General features: G+C 38.2%; 1 protein-coding gene across 1 annotated transcript; it reads left to right on the forward strand.

The window, feature by feature from the left end:
- The first annotated feature begins 19,009 nt into the window (after positions 1–19,009).
- On the forward strand, positions 19,010–22,256 carry LOC104442520 (probable LRR receptor-like serine/threonine-protein kinase At3g47570). Its single transcript, XM_039310648.1, is given in 3 exon segments — positions 19,010–21,320; positions 21,323–21,694; positions 21,856–22,256. Coding segments are annotated over 3 exon segments (3,084 nt in total).
- The last annotated feature ends 3,766 nt before the right edge of the window (positions 22,257–26,022 follow it).

The raw sequence follows: 26,022 nt of genomic DNA on the forward strand, positions 1-26,022 counted from the left end.
CGAATAAAAAGTCCGAAACATACGCAAATGATTCTGAGCAGAAAGTTTAAGACAAAAATGAGTAATTATGAATGAGAAAGTCCAAAACATAAGCATATGATTCTAAACATAATGTTTGAACGTATGAATAGATGCAAAAAGTGAGTATAAACGTATGTCAAAACGTACAAATGAGTAGACTTAGGGATTAAGTTTGGGCTTGAGTCTGAACATCCAAGTGAATATATTCAGGCTCAAAACATGAATATTCTCATGTTCAAAAGGTAATATATTTCTGAGGTTCAGAACATAAGTATACTTAGGTTCAAAAAGTAATATTTTGAGATTCGTAACGTAAATATACTTGAATCCAGAAAGTAACATTTTGAGGTTCAAAACGTAAACATAAAGAGGTTAAAAAAAATAGTATTTTAAGGTTTAAAGCACAAACATACTGGAGTTTCGAAAGTATTATTTTGGTGTTTAGAACGTAAAGGTATTGAGGTACGAAATGTAAACATACTTTGAAAATACTTTTTTCCAATTCAAAATGTGAATATATCGAGGTGCAGAAAATAATATTTTGAAGTTAATAAAGTAACCTTTTCAAGTACATAACATGGATAAACTAAGGTATAGAAAGTAATATTTTTCAGAGGTTTAGAACATAAAAATACTGAGCCTTAGAAAATAATATTTTTAGGTTCAGAACATAGATATTTCGGGTTCAAAACATGAATATATTGAGGTCCATAACATAAACATACTGAGGTTCAATTAATAATATTTTTGAGTTCAAAACGTAACCATATTGAGGTTCAGAACATGATTTAGACTCAATAAAGTATGGTCGGACAAATGGACACATTCAACAAATGAAGGGACTCGGCCTCGGTAAAATATTATAGAATGAATGAGCAAAAAATTCTGATTTAGCGTTTCTACTCACCAATTGTACCACACTTTAAGAAAACTGACCACACTCCTCCAAAACATATACAAGATCAATAAGGCTAATTTAACAATCACCATATCCATAACATTATTTCACATCAAAGTCACACTTCTTAACCAACCAACCAAGTCCAAAGTGCTAAGTAGGTTAGGCCAACTTAACACCTAGAGTTTTCACTTATCTCGAAAGCAACTTTGGATTAAGAATACAAGTCAACTTCAAACAAAACAAACACAACCGAAATTAACAAAGCTTGATTTTTGAAAATGATAAAATCTATTGGTAGAAAGTAGGGGAAATTTGTGATTTACCCGAACCAGAAAATCAACACAGAATCTTGATATCTCAAGAGTGGGACCTTTGCTCGTCTTTTTGAAAGCAAAAGATTGAAGAAGGGGTTGATGATTGGTGATGGTTGGAGTAAAAGTTTTTAACTTTGGTACTTAAGAATCCTTCTACTTGGCCGAGAAGTTATAAAAGATTAGAAGAATCAACCATGCTTAAAGGTCATGATGAGTTTGGAGATAAAATGATAGGTGGCCCAACGAATGGAATTCAAGTGTCCCTATGGAATTAGGTAGAGCACGGTCCAATGGAATGTTGACACAAAAAAAAATAAAAAATCAAAGGGGATAAAAATGGGCTTCTCTCATTGGGCCAAGCACGTGCATCAATCATTGATGTATTAATTTTAATGACCAAGTGCAATGTATCAAATTAAAACATGTGCTTAAAATTTGATTAAAGAATGAGAAGTGGCGTGTAGATGGAGAAAAAGTAGAGATTTAGGAAGCCGATTCTCGTTCTGAACATATGTGTGACCAAAATATTTTGCATCCATAAAATAATTGAAAATATAAAAAATTAGGAAAATATCAAGATAATAAATATAAATTTCAAATATCCTCAAACATGAAATTTGGAACACACCGACCAAGTTCTACCAATAGTTTAGCGGTGAACAAAATATCGCCATTTGACACCACTAATGGACACGTCAAAAATCTATTTACTAAATTATATCGCCTCAAATTCCTAACGATCTAGTCGTGAAAATAAATACTAAAATCCTATATGGGAAAATTTGGATGTCACATTATAAATTCCTAGAGAAAATTTTTGTATGACAATTAGAAGATAGAAGACAAGCATAAAAGAGGCGAAATGGAGGAAAGGCAAACTTATTAGTATTGTTTGGCTAGAAATACTAGTATTGATTGAAATTATAAGAATCACATCATAATTTAGCAAAAAAAAAAAAAATCAAATATTAACAAATATATTAAAATAAAATCTACTAAAATTGAGCAAATTTCCAAAACTCAAAAACAATAAAATATTTTAATGAAACAATTAAAATCATATACCTTATTTTATAAAATAACAACAAGGGATTTCCACACCAATTTTAGTTAAAGCACATCTTTTGACCAAATTACCTCTCTCTCTCTCTCTCTCTCTCTCTCTCTCTCTCTCTCTCTCTCTCTCTCTCTCTCTCTCTCTCTCTCTCTCTCTCTCTCTCTCTCTCTCTCTCTCTCTCTCTCTCTCATTAGTTGTAAAAAATTAGAGAGAAACTCTTTGCATTGGGTTTACATGCATTGTATGAAAAAAATTATTGATTTTTCTCTTCTCTACTTGCTATCTATTTAGTCTTATTTACCCAAATGCAAAATAGGAGATTTTTACTTAAAGATGATGGTTGATTATTAGGGGTGAGCATGGTCCAGATTAGGCCAGTCCACGCTTTAACCCTAGGACCAACCCACACAGTGCTGGTCCTCAATTTTTGGGACCGAAGACCGACCCTATTGAGCTTGAGACTGATGACTGGACCGACCCAATGAATTCGGTCCGGTTCCAGGGTCAACCCGGAATCAACTGATAATTTTTTATTTCATTTTTTGTACTCCTTAAAAAAGTGATTAAGGACTGGACTGACCCAATGGTTTCGGTTTGGTTTCAAGGTCAACCTAGGACTAACCAATAATTTTTTATTTCATTTTTTGTACTCCTTGAAAGAGCAACTGAGGACCGTACCAACCCAATATATTTGATGATGAGCAAGGTTAGCTAAGAAAGGCAAGCAGTGAGGGTCAAGTGGGGTGAGCGTCAAACAGAATGAGCATCGAATATCGAGCGGGGAGCAACAAGCCAAGTGAGCATTGAGCGACGAGCGACACGAATGACCCAAAGCGAGCGAGGCAAGTGTTAAGTGGCGAGCGGAGAAGTTTTTTTCAATTTTAGCAAATTGAAGACTAAGAGGACAAATTAGACAGAAGAGAACAAATACTAGAGGAGGATGCCATAAAGTGTATTTTTGACGCCGTGAGGACTCCTCACAAAAACATTTTCCTCATTTGTAAATTATAACTATTGACGTTGTAAAAGACATTAAAAACCTAAGTTATTAAAGAACAATATAAAATTACTTGAACTCCTCACTAAAGAGCTGTTTAATGTTATTGACACCGTTTATTTTAAGGTTTTCTCTATATAAAAAAATTATAAATAATATATTAGATATATATAGTTAGGGTTGATTCGAGTTGGACCGATCCGAAACTCTTAGAACCAAAAACCAACCCGCACAGTGCTGATCCAAGAATTCTAGGACTAAGGACCAACCCAGTCTCCCTGGGAACCGAACTAGGACCGGCAGGGTTGGGCTGGTCCAGGGTTGACCCTGGACCGATGCTCACCCCTATTGATTATCATTTGCCATTCGTATCTATACAAATTTTAAACTAGCATAAGCCTGCAACGCGTACACATTCTTGACTATTATCAGTTTACTTAAACTCTATTTTGGTGATAATAGTATTTTAAAATAAATCCAAATAAAATCCCATTGCTTCTTTTTTTTTCTTTTCAGTTGTATGGTGCTCATTAAGTCGAATTATAATCAATGAGCTATTGGAAATATGATTCAACGAAAGCTTGGGTTCTATAATGTGACTAGGAATAATGGCTTTGTGTCAGCTTTGTTGAAGCACAAAATAACTGGATGTCGCGAATTGATCTATTCCTAGAGCTATGTTTAGTTAAATACAGGCAACATTGTTAGCTTTGGTGGGTGAACAAGGTGGTATAAGGTGTGAATGAAAACCATTTTGTTTCAGAAATCAATTTCTATTCCCTTTTATGAGCAAAAATATGTGTTTAATAACCATACAAAATTTATATTCTTATAATAGAAATTCGTTTGATAATAACACAAAATTTATACCTTCCAAGTGGTGATATGAGGCGGCCGACAGGCAGGGCGTTCAACGTCTAGCGACTTGCATCCTACATCCAGCGACTGGCGTCCTACATGCATCGATTGGTGTCCGACATCCGGTGTCCAATCGATTGATGTCCGACATCCGGCAGAGGCTGGGTGGTGACGAGTGTGAACGATGAGAAAAGTTTTCATTACTCACTTTTGTTCCAAAAATAAAAAAGCTAAAAATTTTAATTTCTGTTTTCCGTTCCAAATCTATTTCTAAAGTAAAAATTTGTTCTAGAAGTAGAAAAATGAAGTTATGTTACTAAACTGATTTCTATTCCAAACCTATTCTCAGGAATAAAAAAAAATAAAGAAATATAATGGTTATTATAAACGCCCACAGCTTTCGGGATCGGCCTTCTAGAATGTAGCAATTCGAGCATGGGTATCGACGCTCGATGTGCGTAGTAGGTATTAACCTAGTATTGCCTCAGTATAATCAATCTACTTAATTTCAATCATGTAACTTTTGTGTATTTATTCCTGTAGTAGGTGCAGGTGCAAATTCTTTCACGCTACTCTTTGCGAGGCTTGCTACTTTTATTATTTTTTGAGGAAAAACGCATAGTAATCCCAAATCATTTTGAATTTGTGTCATCAGGTCCTAAATTTGTTTTTCGAGTAATTGGTCTCTTGAATCTATACTCTTTCTTTCTTTCTTTTTCCGAGTTGATCAGTCCATTTAAAAAATAAATGAAAATGCCGACCTGGCTGTGAACTTGTTGTGTAGTGCTGCAATGGCATCCTACGCGGCATTCCACTTGGCAAATAGAACAAAGTTTAGAAAGAACACAAAATAGAATGAGTGTGTTCCAAAGTTCGGAATATAAGAAATCCAAAGAAAAGGAAAATGAAATATGTAAGACGAGCGTGGCAGAAGAAGCTATTGTGGCAGCGGCGGGCTAACATCCTAGCTCCCGTATCAAATGGTCACTTTCTTATGGGAATTATTCAGAGTATGAACGATGGACTCAAGTCAAAAAAGTGATCGACTTGAAGTTGAAGTCAACATCCCAACAATCCGGCTGCCCCCAGTTTTCCACCCGAGAACACCGGTGAAAAGTTGTGGGACCCGACTGCTGTCATTATCCAACCCATACAACGGGCTCAACCTAAAAGTAAATTGATTAGTCGTCCTAATTCAAAGTGGCTTAGCTCAAAAGATCAACCGTATAGAATTTTCAGTATAGTATCTATGTATTGCCATAACAAATGATTAAACAAAAATCAGTGGATGGTTAGGAACACCAAAATGCATAAAGGATTAGTAATGGAGAACACAGGGAATGAATATATCGGAGTTTATCTCATATCAGTTGTAAAAAATGGGCTGATGTTCAGTTTATAAGGATGAAAAAAACCCTCAACCTTTGAATTAGCTTTTGGAATGAGAGAAGTCCAAGGACTCTCAACCGTATATACATGCATCAACATCATCTAGCGCCTCTGAATGACTACCAAGTCAGTTTCATTTACTTGTGATGGTCCAGAGGAAAATGTAGTGTAACTTCTCCAATGCGTTGAGTGCTGGAGCCAAGGTCGGTAGTTGATGGTTGACTACTACTCATTGGCCGTTGTTTTGGCTTTGTCCGCGACATGGAAAAAGGAAAATCAGAAAGGCCCTTCGAAATGCTCTCCATCAGACTCCACTCCTCCTAATAAATTTTTTCGCAGTTTATATCAACACTCGCCATATCTCTTGTTTCCTCTTACGGTTCCTCCATTCGTACCTACCCACTTCTGCTCGAGCTATGGAGCTTGTGCACTTCAGTTTTGCACAGTTACAACTGTGCCATTTCTTTCTCGTTTTCGTGCTTGCATTGTGTCTTGTCCTAGTCTCCTCCACCACAAATGAAACCGACAAGCTCACACTCCACGCATTTAAAGCCACAGTCAAAGACCCTTACAGGGTGCTTGACTCATGGAATGACACCATTGGGTTTTGCCATTGGTATGGTGTCACGTGCGGCCTAAGGCACCAGAGGCTCATGGTCTTGAAATTGAACTCGCTAGGACTCTCGGGGTCCATCTCTCCTCATATCGGAAACCTAAGCTTTGAAATTTATCTCCAAAAAAAATAGTCTCCTTGGAGAAATCCTCCCGCAAGTCGGGGGTTGTGCCACCTACATTTGCTACTGCTAGTTAATAATTCACTAACCGGAGAAATTCCCAAAAACATGTTGGCTTGCTCAAAACTAGTATTCGTCATTTCGAAAATCAGTTCTACAAAAGAGCCCTGAGTTATTTGCTTTGTTGTTTATGATGAAAAGAAGAAGCTATGAGGGATGGCAGAGCTCTTTAAATAACAAACAAGGAATATTTTCATTAGAAATATAACTTGCATGCTGCAATAGAATCCAAAAGCCATGAGTTGCTGGCCACTTTTGCTCCTGTTGATCTAGCAAGAGCCTTTGCACCAGACAGCCTGCGCTTGATGATCCTATCCCTGCTCAAACCACACTTGTCTGGCACCTCAAGGCTGCATATTATGGAGCACTTACGGATAGGCTTGAAAAAGGTTTTTTAGTTAGGAAGCACAATCAAGCCCGATTAGCCCTTACCCAAGCCCGATCCTACTCGAAAATTGGTTATATATTATAATTGAATTAAACCACGAAAAATCTCAAATTAGTACACTTATAATAAATTTATCCCAAACTATTTTTTTTATCATAAAAAATCCCAAATTGATACATTTGTAATAAATTTACTTTCCGTTAATTTTTGTTAAATTGGTACATTCGTGACCTTGTCAGCCCCATCCTTGAATACAAACAACTAACCAGAAAAATTCCCACACAAGTAAATTAATTATAAAATCTACAATTTTTTTTCTTTGTCAAAAATAAATTAATTGAGAGCCTGACTTCCTTCATTGGGAACTTATCTTCACTTGAGCAACTTTATCTTACGCGAAATAACTTGGGTGGTCACATTTCTCCAGTCCTAGGCCACCTGCCAAAATTACAATATTTTCATGTTGGGAGAAACCAACTTGCCAGTCCAATTCCAATAGGAGTTCTAAATCTCTCTTCTCTAACTTCGAAGTGGGAGTCAACCAAGTCAGGGATATTGTCCAAAAAAATTCTAAATCTATCGTATAGCTACCAATTTAGTGGTAAACTTTTTGATTTGGCCAATATAATCCTAAACATTTTGCCCATTTTCCAATGAAGTCAATCAGACGAATTTAGGCTGAAAATTGCTGACATAGCGGCCCAATCAACACTAGCCATCTTATGTCAGCCAATGCTTTGCTCGTCATCATGAGGATCTTCCACTTCAGTGAGGTTTGATTCTTGATCGTTCTAGGGAAAAATTGCCTTTAGTGATCTTACGTAGTATCATTACTCTAGATTTCACCTTAATTTCATATCCAAAAATGTCTTTTGGAGATGAATTTCCATATTAGCCCAAACGGCTTCTTGAATCTCAAATTTGGGTAAAAACTAGAAAAATTAGGGTTGGCTTTCTTTCTTCAATTGCTCTTATTATTAATAGAGTCTTCCTTCCATCTTGCTCAAAGATCTTGGATTTTGCGTTTGGTCTTCAATCACTTGTCCTCAGGAGTATTTCGTCTCTCATAGTCGGAGAGCTCGCACTCAGGACACTCGGTGCAGGACACTCAAATAGCTCATGAGAAAAAAATTGGACGGAAAGTCAACGGGGGCATATTTGTGATTCAAGTAAAAATTCATGGTTTTTACGAGTCTGTAAAAATTTTGGGGTAAAATTGGAATTGGACAATAGGGGTGTGCAAAGGAACTAGGAACTACCCGAATCACCCTGGACCGAACCGAACCGGCCTAGAACTGGCGATTCCCATGGGGACCAATCTGATTCATAGTTCCAATTTATGGGAACCGGTGAGTACCAGTCCGACTCCCCATTCTAGGCATGGAACCGCCCACCCGAACTAGACCGGTACATATTATATATATATATATATATATATATATATATATATATAAATTCCACCCTCAACTATAACTTCCTAGAAGATTTAGCAAGAACTTGTGTCAATTGAAATACAAAGGCCTTATTTTTCAATATTTATGGACTGATAAAACCAGAAAAGTATCAAATGTCAATTGAAATATGCAAGCACTCATAATTTGAACAATTAACTCATAGTTCATGTGTCTATCGAGTGACTGGAGTTTTATTTCTTAGTCCGTCTAAACTTCATTTGAGGGACAAAGGAAATCATTTTGTAAGCATAAGTTGTTTAGACGTCTGTAAGATTCGCAATTGATTTGATCTACTTATACCAATTGAAAGGCATTATGGCATTAAGATTTCCAAGGTATAGCCATCAATGGGTAAGGTTGTTTTTCCTTGATCAATCAAAGACTGAACAAACCAGTTTACGCCAATCTTAGATACAAACTAATATATATATATCTTACAAAGAAGTACCAGCATGGAAACTAGATTCACTATGGTATTGATTGATAAAGACAATTTTGTAAGGATTGGAGACCCGTTTCATGGACCCACCGGGGAACCAGACTAGATCGGCAGTTCGATTCTCGAGTGGATCCATGCAATCAATGTTGGTAGTTTGTTCAAACAAACTAACAGGTGTCTTGTCCCACATCAAAAAAATGTGAGTGCGCACGTGGAAGAGATTTGACACTAACCAACGATCATTATTTTTTATTTAATGAAAAATTCGGATTTATTTTTATAAAAGTTAACCATAGCATCCCATTGAAACAGTACGATTGTTCACGAAGGAGTTACGATTATTTTTATTTATTAATTGTTTAATTCCGAAATTTATTATTTTTGCTAATGGTTATCTCAGAGGTCATACCAGTTTAGACATAACTTCTAATCCTTGGAAGATTGTGTTTGTTCGGATATAATTTCCTGGTTTTTGCTATTAAATAATGAACATGTTTATTCAATCGTGATCTTTCTCTTCCAATTTCGTTTTCTTTAAAGAGAAATACAATCATCTTTTCAAATTGTTTCCTTAGAGAGACCCTAGTGAAATACTAGAATTGCGATCAAGTCATCCTAATCGAGACTTTGTTGTATCTCGAAGGAAATTTGCTGGTGACTATTAGCAATGTTGTGGGGCAAATGATTCTTTAAAGAAAGTGATATTACCCATCAAAGTCTGATTTCATCGTTCTACTCAATCATTCTTATACTTTTACCAACAACCAATAGGCAATTCCTAATTTCAATTTTTCGGAACCGGTCCTTAGCAGGCAGTTCCCAATTCTAGGGTGGGACCTGTCCACACAAACCATGCTCACCCCTACTAGATGGTAGAATTGGGACAAGACATAAAATTGGGGGTTTTTATGGGACCAAAAAAAAAAAAGTTTGGGTTAGAATTAAGACTAAAACAGATTCTTTATGGGACAAAAAAATATTTAAGATAGAATTAGGACTAAATCTAAAGTTGGAAGTTTTTTAGGGTTTTTAGGCCATTACAATTTAACCCCGTAAATACTCCGTCCTCCAAATTTGCGATGCTGTCGTTTCATATCTTCATCCCGCTCCCATGTCCGTTCTCTTTAAGTAAAATTTTGCCATTTGCCCTTCACATAAGGAACGGTGCGATGGCACAATACTTGGTCTCGCCACTTGTAAGCAAGCTTTCTTTGAATTATGGCGTCTCATAACGAATGATCTTATCGGGGTTGGAACATACTTTCGCAACATAAATACATGAAAAAGTTGGGTACTCCCACTAGGTCGAGTGGTAAAGCGACTTAATAAGCGACGTCTCTAATTTTTGCGTAGCACGGATTGTAAACGGAATGACTTAACTTCGTTTACATAATAATAATAATAATAATAAAACCATAGCGAAAATTTATTTTGAAGGTCGTGAAATTTGAATGTAAAATTACATCTGTCATATTGTTAGAGAGACACGTGACGTTATAAATTCCTCAAGAAAGCTTTTATGTGAACATATACAACATAAAAGACAAGCAATGGATGAGCGGCAAACTTATCAGTAATGTTGGGCCAGAAATATTAGTATTGATTAAAATTATAAGAAACGCATCTTAATTTTAACAAACAAGAATCAATATCTACGAATAGATCAAAATCAAATTTACTTAAAAGGGCAAATTTTGAGAATTATACAATAAAAAAATATTTTAACGAAACAATTAAATCACATATCTTTATCTTACAGAATAACAACAAGGGTGGGGCTATTTCTGCACCAATTTTAGTTAAAGCACGCCTTTTGATAAAATACCCTCAAGCATAAGACTTGGTTCGATCTCTTTCTTGTCGCAAATCAGCTGCAAAACATATGGAGAAACTCTTTGCATTGGGTTTACATACTGATGGATTTAATTGGTGATGGGCTTAAGGCCCGTCCGCCCATGCTGGGCTCAAAAGGCCCGGCCCACGGGAATAGGGCCCGTGGATGGGGGAAGGTATAAAAGGGAGGAGAGAGAGAGAGAGAGAAAAGACAACGTTTTGGAAAAAGAAATCAACGTACGTCTTCTCCTCTCCCGCGCACTCTCTCTCTCCAAAAAGAACAGTAAGCACAAGGCCACTGTTTTCTCCCCTTTTACGGCGAATTGGCGTCATCGGATCGAACAGGACCAAGTTTCTCTTCCTCTATCGGCATCGGTGTCTAATCTGTGGCTAACAAGGTACGTTCGAATCCGTGGTGTGCTTTATGATCAGTGATACGTGTTATTCCCGGGCTTCGTCTTCCGCATTGATTTAGGGGTTCGATTTAGTGTCGAATCCGCTTTTCGGGGATCAATCATTCCCAACATTGGTATCAGAGCCCGAGTTCATATTTTTCCCGACCCCTTTGATGTTTTTTGATTGAATTTCCGCGAAGAAAATCGGCCGTACGGATCGGGGCGAGAAATCCCGACACCCGAGCGCTGTTCGGCCATTTTTATGAGTTTTCGTAAGTCGAAATCGAATTCTGAAGAAACTGGGTGAAAGAGGTCGTCGAGGCGAGTCCGGCGACATGTTGTGCGCCGCCAGGAGACGCCGCACGCGCCCACACGCGCAGCCAGAAGGCGCTGCGCATGGGCGCGACGCGCTCGGAAGCGCTGGCTCGCCCCGCGCGTGCGGCACACGCGCCTGTCGGCGAACCAGCGCGTGCGCACCGCCGGCCGGCGAACCGGCACGCGCCGGTCGACGGACCGATGCTGACGTCATCAATGACGTCAGCACGACGACGTTTCGCCGGGCGGTCACCGGCCGGCGACCCGACCCGACTCGAAGGACGCTGGCACGCGCGCGGCACGTGCCGGATGACGTCTGCGTGACGTCATCCCGTGCACGCGTGCGGCACGTGCCGGATGACGTCTGCGTGACGTCATCCCGTGCACGCGTGCGGCACGTGCCGTTGGTTCGCCCGAACCGGTCCGACGACCGTTGACCGTTGACTTTGACCATTGACTTTGACCGTTGACCCGAAAAAAAAAAAAAAAAAATATATATATATATATATTGTTTCTTTTTCAATTATGTCTGTGTGGGTTAGAGATAATCCAATTTTTATTCTACATTTGTTGCATGAATGATGGAAAATTATGTACTTTCCATTTTGTTTATTGTGGATTAAAAGTGATCCATTTTAGTTCTGCATTTGTTGCAGGAACTATGATGCGTTATGCATGGATACCTGCAATCCCGAGAACGGACGAAGGATGAGCTAGACTGAAAAGGCTGATGAAAGAGTTAGCTGATTATCGGTGGCTTGATGGTGATTTAGTATCACACATGGTCAAGGTCAATCAGATGATACAGGAAATCATCTAGAATGGTTATCTTATATCGGATTTTGAGAAGATGTCGTCTTTGATGAACACTCTTCCACCCGAATGGCAAGCAGTGTTAGATCGGCTATGGGAGGTCAACGTGGTCCCGGATTACAGGGGGCTAGTGGAAGCTTTTATAAGAGAGTACTATAGGATTGAGTTGGCCAAAACTTCAACCCTTAGATTGAGCGCCACATGGCGCAAAGTGAATGCACCTTGGTGGCGACATGAGAGCTCTCCAAAAGTTTTTCCATGGTTGACAAATGTGCCTTCAGTTTTCTCAGATGTTTTGACTGATAGATTAGAAGGGACATTCTCTATTTATTTCTTAGATTAATCATGAGATGTTTTAAGGGTGTAAATATCTCTTTCCATGTTGATATTTTTCTCTGTATATATTGCTTAGTGTAATGTATAGTTGTATTATGTGAAAGCATTATTATTCTATTGGATGTTAGATATTATCTGTTGCTTTCTGTTATTGCTGATTGCTGTGGGTAGTTCATAGAAGTTTTTGTAACTTCATAGAATTTATTTTGCATAAGACAATTATATTAATGATAGTTTTAAGTTAGGATTTTTGGAGGATGATTGGAAACATAGTGACCTTTTGATTCTAAAACCTTACTTGAAATTGTTCATTAATATGATGGGTCTGTGCAAAAGGGATGCATAAATGATAGGCATTAATTATTCGTGCATATATGTCTGATGTGTTCAGATTGATGGTTTCAGCAACTAATAACGTAATTGCTGATATGAACGGCAACAATTGTGAAATATTGAATATGAAGATTCAATATGTGCTGGAAAAACTAGAAGCACTAGAAGCTCTTGACCATATTATGGAAGATCTAGAGGATGTTGTGCGCCACCTTGAGCTAGTAGAGGATCTGCCTATCGGCATTTGAGCCGAAAATAGACATTGGCTATGCTGGTCCTAGCTCAGAAAGGGCTTTGAGCTCTAAGCGCAAGCGTATTGATTCGTTCAATATGTGGGAATGCAAAGGATCAAGTCCTTGTTGTAAGAAATCAAGAGTTAACCAACACAAAAGAGGAAAACGTTCTCAAGTGAAGAAAAAGTCAAGTGTGAGGTGTTACAATTGTGACAAGAAAATGTCACTATGCTCGCAACTGTTGTGAGCCGAAAAAGGTAAACACCTCTTGTATATTTGAGAACTTTGATTATGTGTCAAGTTCTGAATTATTGGCTGAATCCAATCCTTTGTGGACTGTAGATTCAGGATAGACAAACCATGTAGCGAAGGATAGAGAATCCTTCGTGGAATTCCGACGATACCGACTGGAACTAAGTGGATCTATGTGGGATATAACTCCAGAAATGAAGTTAAAATGATTGGCACCTGCCAATTGAACATGCGTGGTGGACGCATCTTGTTCCTACATGACGTTCCATATGCTCTAGAGATTCGTCGAAATTTAACGTCTGTTTTGGTGTTGGTTAAACTTGTTTTTTTATATGAATTTCCATAATAGAGGTGTAGATTTGTATTTGGATACAAACTACTATGGTTGTAGTCACTTTCTGGATGGTTTCATTATACTAAATGTTGACTGTGGTGATGTCAATATTTGTTATTCCCTTGTTTCACGTCTTCTACTTCATATGATAATGATGTGAATGTGTGGCATGCTGGACTTGGTCATATTGGCCAACAACATATGAATAGACTAGCCAAAGAGGGCTTGTTGGGCAATATTGAAAAAGTCGATTTGTCCATATGTAAGCATTGCCTAGAAGGGAAAACGACAAGGAAACCATTTGGAAAAGGTAAAAGAGTTGACGTTCCTCTGCATTTAATCCATTCTGACGTTTGTGGTTCAATGAATGTGAGAGGAAGGCATGGGGCTATTTATTTCATCACTTTTATAGATGATTATACTCGATTCGAATATGTCTATTTGACTTCTCATAAATCTGAAGCATTATGTTGTTTCAAAAGGTTTATGAACTTGGTTGAAAATCAATTAGACAAAAAAATAAAAGCATTGAAATCTGATCGAGGTCGAGAATATTTATCTGATGAGTTCAGAATATTATGTGATGAAAAGGGAATAGAAAGACAGTTGTCTATTCCATATACTCCTCAACAAAATGGTGTTGCGGAGAGAAGAAACAGAACCCTACTGGAAATGGTTAGGTCCATGATAGCGCATGCTAACTTACATATCACTTTTTGGAGTGATGCGTTGTTAACTGCTGCCTATATACTTAACCGGGTGCCTTCCAAATCAGTTAGTTCCACTCCATATGAGTTATGGACAGGTAGAAAATCGGACTTAAGTTTTCTTAAGCCATGGGGTTGTACTGCTGTACTCATGAGTCCTCTCACAAGTTTGGGAAATTGGGTCCTAAAGAAAATAAGAGTATTTTAATGAGATACTCCGAACACTCGAAAGGATATGTGTTCATAGGTGAGCAGGAAAGTGGGAGTATAATTGAATTTGAATCACGGGATATCACATTCTTAGTGGATGAATTTCCTAAGAAGGGCGAAATAGGGGAAGATTACCCCTATTTGAGACCTCGGATCAAGATAATGATATTAATGGAGTTCATCCAAGTGGGAGTAATATGAGAAGTGATGAATTGAATTCAACTCATTCTCAATTACAACCACATGATGAGATGATATCGTCATTATCTAATCCGAGTGGGAGCATGATGGGGAATGATGTGCTAAGTGTACAATCTCCCATATAGCGAACAAGTCGCCAAAGCATTCCCCGTCGATGTTTTGACATTGAAGGGGAAACTTTTATGGTTGCTCCACAAGATGAGGATGAGCCAAGAAATATTAATGAGGTTCTGAATTGCCCTCGTAAGGAAAAATGGATTTATGCAATGAAAGAGGAAATTGAGTCAATGAAATCAAACCAAGTTTGGGAACTGGTTGATCTTCCAAAAGAACGCAAAGCTATTGGGAACAAGTGGGTTCTCAAAATAAAGCAAAAGGCTGATGGCTCGATAGAAAGGCATAAGGCTCACCTTGTGGCGAAGGGGTATAATCAATAGGAAGGAATTGATTATAAAGAAACATTTTCTCCTATAGTGAGATTTACCTCGATTCGCATTATCCTGGCAAAAGTGGTTAGTGTGGATCTTGAGTTACATCAAATGGATGTAAAGACTGCTTTCCTCAATGGAGAATTAGAGGAAGAAATATATATATATATATATATATGGAACAACCTGCTGGTTTCATAGTGAAAGGCCAAGAAGAAAAGGTATGTCGACTTTGGGGGTCGATATATAGCCTTAAGCAGTCGTCAAGACAATGATATATACGTTTTCATAATGCCATAATGGCATATGACTTTATAATGATAGATGAGGATCATTGTGTATATATCAAAAGATCCAATGATCAATTTGTAATCATATCATTATATGTTGATGATATACTAATTGCCGGAAGTAATATGGAGTTTGTCAATACTGTCAAAAGTTGGTTGTCTTCCAATTTTGAATTGAAGGATATGGGATTGTAAACCCATAGATACTCCTATTGCAAAAGGTGAAAGATTGAGCCACAGATTGTGTCCAAGGACTCCACAAGAGAAGGAACAAATGCAACATGTTCCTTATGCTAGTGCTGTTGGGAGCTTGATGTACGCTATGATGTGTACAAGACCTGACATATGTTATGCAGTTGGAATGGTGAGTAGATACCAATCCAATCCAGGTCAAACACGTTGGAAAGCCGTTAAATGAATACTAAGGTATCTAAAGGGGACTGCTGATTATACGTTGAGTTATTATGGAAAAGGATCTGCAACTCAAAGGCTATTCTGATGCTGATTGGAGATGAGATTTAAATGAAAGGAAATCTACCTCTGAGTTTGTTCTCTTACCGAATAATGGCACCATATGTTGGAGCAGTAAGAAACAAAAGTGTATAGCCTTGTCCACGATGGAAACTGAGTTCGTGGCATTATCAGCAGTAGTATAAGAAGATGTTTGGCTTAAGAGATTATTGGATCATTTAGGTGTTATTGGAAGTGTTGTAGATTCATTGTTGATTAACTGTGATAGCCAAGCAGCGAAAGTGTACACCAAAGATCCAAAATATCATGGCAAGACTAAACATATAGATACCAAGTATACTTTTGTCAAGGATATGATTACACGAAAAGATGTGAACTTAGAGTACATACCACGCATAGAATGGTAGCAGATCCTTTGACAAAGCCAATACCTAGAGATGTGTTTTGTGGCCATATGAAATCTCTAGGATTGCGTAGAGTCGATGTACTTGGATTGTAATTTCTGAAGCGTTCACATTTGATGAATTTGTATTTTTCATCATTAATGCCTATGAATCTTTGTTTGATCTTTATGCATCTTAATGCTCAGTGCATTACTTTAAGTTGAGAAAGTATGTCGGACAGATATAAGATTAGCCTACTCACACGGGTAATCGCCTCTATTTACTGTGTGATAGATAGAGATGAGACTGTTTTTAAGCTTATTATCTAGGTGATAATCGAGAGCTCAAGCTTAAAATATGTATGTCACCTTAACTAAGTGTTAAGATGAGGACATAATACTAACTATGTCCGAAAGTAAAATAACCCACATATTTTACTTTATCTGTCTATGATACCAGATGTGAGTTCTGATGAATTTTATAATTGAGTAGATACGTGAACTCAAATTAGACATTGGGTATGTCTGAACTATCATCTGTACGGTATTGAAAGTGTAGATATACGCTCCATAGGAAATGAGTTAATACCGTAATACGTATTTCATACTACGTATGCATGAGACGACTAATAAGAGTGGCAAAAAGTTTGATCTCAACTTTTTATGACGTGTGAGACTCTTGAGGAAAAGAGTTTCTCAATTTTTTTGTCCCCTCATGACTCTTACTTATTCTCAAGATTTCTATTTAGTGTTTGTTATCTTAGGGTGTTGCCAATGGTCATGAGTTGATTCGATCTAATGGGACATTTCTAGAAAAGCAAGCTGAATTGAAATTGAGAGTTTGAAGGAAAGAGGAAGATCGATTTTGGAGAATCACATTATAGTTTTTGTATTCACCGGTTAACCAATTATGACTGTCTTTGTGATAATCATAATATAATATATATATATATATATATATATATCATTGTTTGAAAGAGATCAAGAGAGATATAAATGTGATCGATCGATCTAGGGTACTGCATACTAAATCTACTCGGAGTGTGACGCCCATTATGAGCTGCTATATATTCCTAACAGATGTATAGCAACGAGCTCTCAAAGTATGCTGGTCGCACGGATTATTCACCGGTATGAATGTTGAAGAGAGGTAAAGAGAATCCTGTTCAGCCCACCATGTGCGAGTGGGAGATGATGGTTTTAATTGGTGATGGGCTTAAGGCCCGTCCGCCCATGCTGGGCTCAAAAGGCCCGACCCACAGGAATAGGGCCCGTGGATGGGGGAAGGTATAAAAGGGAGGGGAGAGAGAGAGAGAAGACAACGTTTTGGAAAAAGAAATCAACGTACATCTTCTCCTCTCCCGCGCACTCTCTCTCTCCAAAAAGAATAGTAAGCACAAGGCCACTGTTTTCTCCCCTTTTACGGCGAATTGGCGTCATCGGATCGAACAGGACCAAGTTTCTCTTCCTCTATCGGCGTCGGTGTCTAATCTGTGGCTAACAAGGTACGCTCGAATCCGTGGTGTGCTTTACGATCGGTGATACGTGTTATTCCCGGGCTTCGTCTTCCGCATTGATTTAGGGGTTCGATTTAGTGTCGAATCCGCTTTTCGGGGATCAGTCATTCCCAACACATACTAACAGGTTATATGATAAATTTTATTTTCTCTTCTCTCATTGCTATATATTTAGTCTTATTTACGCAAATTTACAAATAATATATAAAACTGGAGATCTTTTGCTTAAAGATGATAGTTGATTATCATTTGCCATATGTATCTGTATGTATTATAAACTAGCATGAGCCTGTGATGTGCACACATTCTTGTCTACTGTCAGTTTATTTAAAACCCTAGCTTTGGTGTTACAGTATTTTAAAATAAATCCAAATAAAATTTTCTTGCTTCTTTTTTTCTTTTGACTTGTATGATGCTCATTAAGATGAATCGCAATCAATTAGCTATTGGAAATCTAATTCAACAAAAGTTTGGGTTCTATAATGTGAGTAGGAACAGTGGCTCTCCATCGCTTAGTTGTAGCACAAGATAATTGTATGTCAAGAATTGCTCTCTTCCTAGAGCCATGTTCAATCAAATAAAGGCAACACTTTTGCTTTGGTGGGTGAATAAGCTGGTACAACTTTCAAGTTCAGCCTTCTAGAATGCAGCAATTTGAGGATATGCATCGACGCTCGATGTAAGTAGTAGGTATTATCCCGGTATGCCTCAGTATAATCGGTCTCACTTAATCCCAATTAGGCAATTTGTGTGTATGGGACTTCTCTAGTGGTGCAAGTGCAAATTCTTGAAGTCAACACCCCAACAGTAAAGCTTCCCCCGGTTTTCCACCCCGAGAACACCGTTCAGAATTGTGGGACCCAACTGCTGTGATTGATCCAACTTGTACAACGGGCTCAACCCAAAAGTGAATATAAGCAAGATAGGCATCCTGGCATGAAGTAGGCTCAACTCAAAAGATCAATCGTATAGAATTTTCATTATGGTTTCTATTTATCATCATAACAGGCAACTGAGCAAAAACCAATGGATGGTTTAGGAACACTGGCTACCAAGTCAATATTGTTTACTTGTGACAGTCTGGAGGAAAAAGTAGTGCAACTTCTCCAATGCGTCGAATGTTGGAGTGAAGGTCGGGTGGTATGAGGGTTGACAGCTACTCATTCGCTCTTGTTTTGGGTTTGTTTGCAACATGGAACAAGGAAAACCAGAAAGCCCCTTCAAAATGCTCTCTATTAGACTCCAGCCCTCCTTATAAATCTCTTCGCAGTTTGCACCAGCACCCACCACATCTCTCATTTCCTCTTACGGTCACTCCTTTCATATCTACCCACTTCTACTCCAGCTATGGAGCTTGCACAATTTAGTTTTGCACAGTTACACCCGCACCATTTTCTTCTCTTTCTTGTGCTTGCATTGTGCCTTGTCCTAGTCTCCTCCGCCACAAATGAAACCAACAAAATTGCACTCCTCACATTTAAGGCCGCAGTCAAAGACCCTTATAGGGTGCTTGACTCATGGAACGACACCATTGGATTTTGCCATTGGTACGGTGTTACATGCGGCTTGAGACACCAGAGGGTCATAGTCCTGGACTTGCACTCGCTAGGACTCCCGAGGTCCATCTCTCCTCATATTGGAAACCTAAGCTTCTTGAGAGAAATTTATCTCCAAAATAATAGTCTTGTTCGAGAAATCCCTCCACAAGTCGGGCAGTTGCACCGCCTACGTTGGCTACGGCTAGACAACAATTCACTGGCCAAAGAAATTCCCAGAAATGTGTCAGGTTGCTCAAAACTCATAGTCCTTAGCATTGCATACAACCAACTAACTGGAGTAATTCCTACAGAACTCGGTTCATTATCAAAGCTACGAATGTTGTCCCTTATTAAAAATGCACTATCTGGGAATGTGCCTTCCTCCTTTGGAAACTTGTCCTCCCTACAGTTTCTTCTACTCGGGAAAAATAACTTGGGCGGGAGCATTCCCAAAGTTCTAGGCCTCCTGACAAATTTATATACAATCTATTTCCTAGGAAACAAATTATCCGGCCCAATTCCATCCTCATTGCTCAATATCTCTTCTTTACATAATTTTGAGGTTACAGATAACCAGATGCAGGGGAGTCTTCCTGTAGACTTAGGCTTGACGCTCCCAAATCTTCAATATTTTGGCATTGCCATGAACCAATTTGAGGGACCGATTCCTCCCTCAGTGTCCAATTGGACGAAGCTAGAGGCTATGCAATCAGGGATGAATAAGCTTTTAGGGAAAGTGCCTTCTTTCGGAAATATGCCTAAGCTTTGGCTTTTTTCCTTCAATGATAACGAGCTAGGAAGTGGAAATTCTGAAGACTTGAGCTTCGTATGCTCACTGACAAACTCTAGTAGATTAAAGATCTTCCAAATTAACCAGAACAGACTCGGTGGGGCATTACCCGAATGCATAGGTAATTTCTCGAGCACTCTCACGTTTTTTAGTGTGGACAAGAACCTAATGTTTGGTGAGATTCCTAGAGAAATTGGAAATCTAGTCAACCTGAATGTGTTAACTATGGATCTCAACCACTTTTCAAGCGAGGTCCCATCAGATATCGGGAATTTACGAAATCTAGTTGTATTGGGGTTAGGCGCTAACAACCTGAGAGGGACGATCCCCACTTCTTTAGGAAATCTAACCAAGTTGATCAAACTAAGTCTTGGTCAAAATAACTTTCATGGGCAAATTCCTTCACATCTATCACAATGTCAATCTCTCCAGTGGCTTTATCTTTCTTACAATAATCTCAGCGGTACCATACCCCCAAGGCTCATAGGTCTCTCATCCATAACAATCAATCTGGCCTTGTCTCACAACCACCTGAGCGGGGTTCTACCCACAGAAGTGGGGAACTTGAGAACTCTAACCGCGTTGGACATCTCTAACAATATGTTGGGAGGCGAAATCCCAAATAGTTTAGGGGATTGCACTGGATTGACATCATTGAGGATGGGGGGAAACTTCTTCCACGGGTCCATTCCTCAATCGATCAAATCATTAGGAGGCATTGAAGAACTAGATCTTTCACACAACAATTTATCGGGTCAGATTCTAGAATTCTTGGCGTTATTTCATTCTTTAAAACTTTTGAATTTGTCTTACAATAGCTTTGAAGGCACGCTACCGCGTGTAGGAGTTTTTGAGAATGCTACCATGACTTCCATTATTGGGAACAATGCACTTTGCGGGGGATTGCCAGCATTTCACCTCCCCAAATGCATCTCCAAAAGCTCCAAGAAAAGGAAAATCCATATATTGGTATTATCGGCTTGTGTTATTTGTGGCATTCTTGGAATAGCTCTTACTCTAGTTTTTTTGTTTCTTTGTTGGTTGAAAAAGAAAGTAAAAGAACCTATTTCAACTTCCATGGAGGATTCATGGCCAAATATATCTTATCGAGCACTCCTAAAAGCAACCGATGGTTTTTCTTCAATGAATTTGATTGGTGTTGGAAGCTTTGGTTCTGTTTACAAGGGGATACTTGAGGAGAATGGTACAACAGTTGCAGTGAAGGTGATTCATTTAGTGCATCGTGGTGCTCAAAAGAGCTTCCTAGCAGAGTGCTAGGCATTAAAGAACATCAGACATCGAAATCTTCTAAAGATATTGACAGTTTGCTCGGTGTTGATTATCAGCAAAATGATTTTAAGGCCTTAATTTATGAGTATATGGAAAAAGGAAGCCTAGAAAGGTGGCTACACCCAAACCCAACACCATCTCCATGGAATGAGCCTACCTCGAAATTGAATTTCTTTCAAAGGATAAATGTTGCTATTGGTGTTGCTTCCGCATTGGATTATCTTCATTACCAATGCCACATCCCCATCATTCATTGTGATCTAAAGCCAAGCAATATCCTCTTAGATGCTGACATGGTTGCTCATGTTGGTGACTTTGGATTGGCAAAGCTCCTCCTCGGATCATCGAGTGATACCGTGGCTAATCAGATGAGCTCAATGGGCATAAGAGGAACAATTGGTTATGCTCCACCAGGTGATCTCACTTTCAAATTAAGAAATTTTATTTAGGTAAAAAATGCTTATGGGTCTTTTTGTGAGTTTGGTAGCTGCATGATACCTCTTACACCCATTACATTCTGCTTTAATGATCTGTACTCCAAATTTCACCCGCAATATGATCTACATTTGTCACAGAATATGCAATGGGATGTGAGGTTTCGAGAGAAGGCGACGTCTATAGTTACGGCATCCTCTTATTGGAGATGTTCACAAGTTTGAGTCCCACCAATGACATATTTAAAGATGATTTGACTCTTCATAGTTTTGTGGCTGAAGCTTTGCCTGGACAAGTGCTGGAAATTACGGATCACATTCTACTTCAAGAAAGAGAGAATCATTTAAGTCCTAGCAATCCTCCGCATTGGCTCTCCGAAAGCAATGGCGTATTTCCAGAGTGCTTGGTTACAATATACAATATTGGAGTCGCTTGCTCCGATGAAGTGCCTGGAAGACGGATGAGCATCAGCGGAGCTGCAAATCAGCTGCAAAAGATTAGGGAGAAACTCTTCGCAGGGGGTTTATGCAGAAAAAAATGAACAACAGGTTTGCAGCATAAATTTTATTAAAACTTTTCTCTTCTCTCATTGCTACACATTCTGTATTGTTTATGCAAACGCAAACGTACAGGTAAAATACATAACTGAAAATCTTTGTTTGAAGATGATAGTTGTTTATCTTCCACCATTCGTATCTGTACATATTTTAAACTAGCTAAGGCCTGCAATGTGCAAGCACATTCTTGAGTACTGTCAGTTTACTAAAACTCTGTTTTGGCGCTACAGTATATTAAAATGAATCCAAAATAATGGACTTTCTTCTTCTTCTTTATTTTTTCTTGTACGAATTGCAATCGGTTAGCTATTGGATTGATTCAAAGAAAAGCTTGGTTTCTGCAGCTTGACAGGAAAGGCTCTCTGTCACTGAATTGTTGCGCGAAATACTTGGATGTCTGGAAATGCTCTCGGTTCCTAGGGACATGTTTGCTCTGGTGGATGAATTAGGATGTGTAGCTTTCGGATTCAGCCTCCTATTATGTGGCAATCGGAGGGAACGTATTGGTGGTCGGTGCGCGAAGCAAGATTGTTGAAGAATGCTTCAGTCGGATCAGCCTCACTCAATTCCGATAATGGAGCTCTTGTGTGTATTGGGTTTCTTTAGGGGTGCAACTTGCGAGTGCAAATTCTCCAGCACTGCTATTTCTGAAGCTTACTACTTAAATTATCTTGTTTTTTAGCATTTCAGGAAAGTGGTTAATCGCGGGTCTTTTGACAAGCACTAAGCACGTATGGATGTAACTTATTATTGATATATCCAAAGTCCCTTTTATGATTTTCATTAGTCACATGGATGAGCAACTTTCAAAATTAGAAATTACTGACTAAATCAAAATAACTAGTCGCCATTATGCTCAAACTTCAACTATATATAAAAAGTGACGATTAACATGATGAAGTTACTAATTTTGATAGGTCGTAAATGATTTTTCATCTTAGAAAGTTACTGATTTCATGGTGAAATTAGTAGTCACTGATATACATTGCCTATGTGCGTAAGCGATCTACAAATTTCCAATTGAAATCAAGAGTAGCATAACAAAGAGGCTATTTTCAACAAATTTGAATTATAATCTGTTGAAAATTTGAACAGACGTATGTTTAACGTGTTGTCTAGAAGAGAAATATATGTTTAAACAAATATGAAGTCTACTGTTGAAAATAAATATTTTTTTTAAGGGAAGAATTTTATACAAATATATGAAGAATATTATTTGCCATGAGTTTGGCAATAAAATGTGTCTTCCAATTTTTCATACTACATAATAAGAGACTATTTATCTTGCAGGAATGAGCAACTAGTCCGGTTCAACTCAAAAATTAGACTAAATCGGCCTGGACCGACTGGCTCAAGGCCATTTTTAGGGAGAACCGCTTTGAGTCACTATTCTGCAAACCTAGAACCAACTTAGGATTAATTCGTTTCCCCGTTCCAAGGGAGGACCTACTACTTTCTTAAGCCAGTTTTGAAACCTCTTTAGAAAAAAAAAAAAAAAAATATATATATATATATATATATATATATATATATATATTTCTGCATCCATTGGGAATCGAACCATCATTTTCAAGATGAACAAACGACCATATAACCATTTAATCAAAATCTGTCTTTGACCAACATTCTTTGGCCCAAGTGGCAAGGAGCCTGAATTCCCTTAAGCAAGGTCTCGAGTTCGAGTCTTGTGTATGGAGCAAATGGTGCTGGGAAAGCCATCTCCCTTAGATCCGATAGTGCTCGATTACGGATTTAGTCGGGGATACCCTGGATACTAGAAGGTCATAGACCAAAAAAAAGAAAAAATGTTTTTGTGGTGCAACGGTATAATTTTTATATTTTACTATAAGAATTGATTTTTTATACAAAAACATAAAATGGGCCAATTCACGATCCAATATCAGAACCGGGAGACACAAGGTCTATTTCTAGTTCTAAGTGAGAACCAATCACCCCTAAATGAGTGAACATATATGGAGTAAGGATTTCCAAAAGTTAAAAGTTAAATAATTTATTGTAATTATAAGTTTTTCTAGATAAAAAAAAATATCATCAAAATTTAATGGCAGAAATGATTTACTGTTTTCTTTGATTTTTTTTTAAATTTTTTCTTGGCTTTAGTTAATTGAAATTTGTTAGCTTAACTTCATAAATTAGCGTAGGCAGTACTAAACATTGTGGAAAAATAATACGATTGATTAAAAAGTGATAAAACCATCCTTTATTTACAATCTTTTACAATATGTCTTCACAATCATCTCTTACAGTAATATATTTGTATTTTTGGATCCAAAGCATCATCAAAATGGTGATAAGAAGTAATTTCAAATTTAAACATAAAATTTCTTCTTGGGACCTAATTCAATCTTCAAATATTTCTCTAACTATTTTCTTACAAAGTTTTGTTGAAACATCTGTGACTACCTCTGACTTAGATCGATTATGACATTAGTTTTAGAACCATATATTTTCAAATAGCATCATTGGCATCACCTTACTCTAAAAAATCCACTCATGGATTTTTAAATTGATGATGATTGAAAAAAAAAAAAAAAATTTGAAAATAAGCGCACCAAAAGTCATAAAACTTATAATGAAAGTATAATTGAGTCCTAAAATATCAAAAAATACAATCAAGCTTTAAAACCTGTTAGATTGATGTAATCGAATCTCCCCCTTAAATCCAGTCAATATGGCTAATAGGAATCCTGAGGGAGTTTCTTTTTTTACTTTTTTTTTTCTTATGACAGAAGGTTGATATACATTTGTCACTGATATGTGACTTTTTATTTTTTAATTTTCTTCATTTCCACGCATGCTCCCCCTTGTTTCTGTCCATCTTCTTCTCCATGTCAACTCAGCCATGACCGTGATTATCATTGGTGTCTGCCGGCCAATGAACCCCTCGGGGCAACGTCGCAACCGTCACGGATCCCTTCTAGACCGTCAATAGCCGCCAGCGCTGCCTCTAGCAATCCCAAACGAGACTCCCCGGCTTCGGCTCACCAATTTTTTGGAGCTCCAAGCAACCATTTTTCTCAGCTACAACAGTCGTGGAGCCAACCCCAAAGCCTCGTATGCTCCTTCCCTGCAACCTCAACCGTCTAAGCATGGGCTAGTGACACCAAGAACCGCCCCTGCCGATCAAGAGCTCTTGTTTTCTCACTCTCCTGGGCTTCGCTTCCTTTGTGAGCAACCCAGGCCGAAGCACCGCCACCCTCACCGCCAGCTCCAAGCGCATTTGTTTCTTCCCCGATTGCCAGGACCAGCTTCTTCCTGTAAATGCCATAAGTCATGACAATCTGCTATATAGCAAGCAAATGGCATAAACGGTATATGGTCCAACGGGACCCAAGAAGGAACTCGATGTACTAAATTGCAGTTCTTGTAAATGCTACTACCAGAATCCAGCCAATTTCTACACGCGATATGCTGACGTGGCTCCTACGGGGAAATGACGTGGCATAAAAAAATATAGACCAAAGTGCCCACACGCCAACTGTTCAGCCGGAAAATGAATCGAAAAACACAAAGTTAGACGGACGCAGGACAAGATCATCTCGACCACCTTACCAGTTTGTTTCCAATTTCAATCTGGTTATTTGACAATATTGAGGATTTGGCATACTTTTTTTCATTTGATTTTCTTATTTAGACACCGTTCGCATCAAGAGCCACAAACCCGAGTACTTATTTTGCTCGTTATGACTTTGATCGGGCAAATCGAGTTTGAAGATTCAAGCCTCGAGA

The sequence above is a fragment of the Eucalyptus grandis genome, chromosome 4, assembly GCF_016545825.1.
Source record: "Eucalyptus grandis isolate ANBG69807.140 chromosome 4, ASM1654582v1, whole genome shotgun sequence".
NCBI lineage: Eukaryota > Viridiplantae > Streptophyta > Magnoliopsida > Myrtales > Myrtaceae > Eucalyptus > Eucalyptus grandis.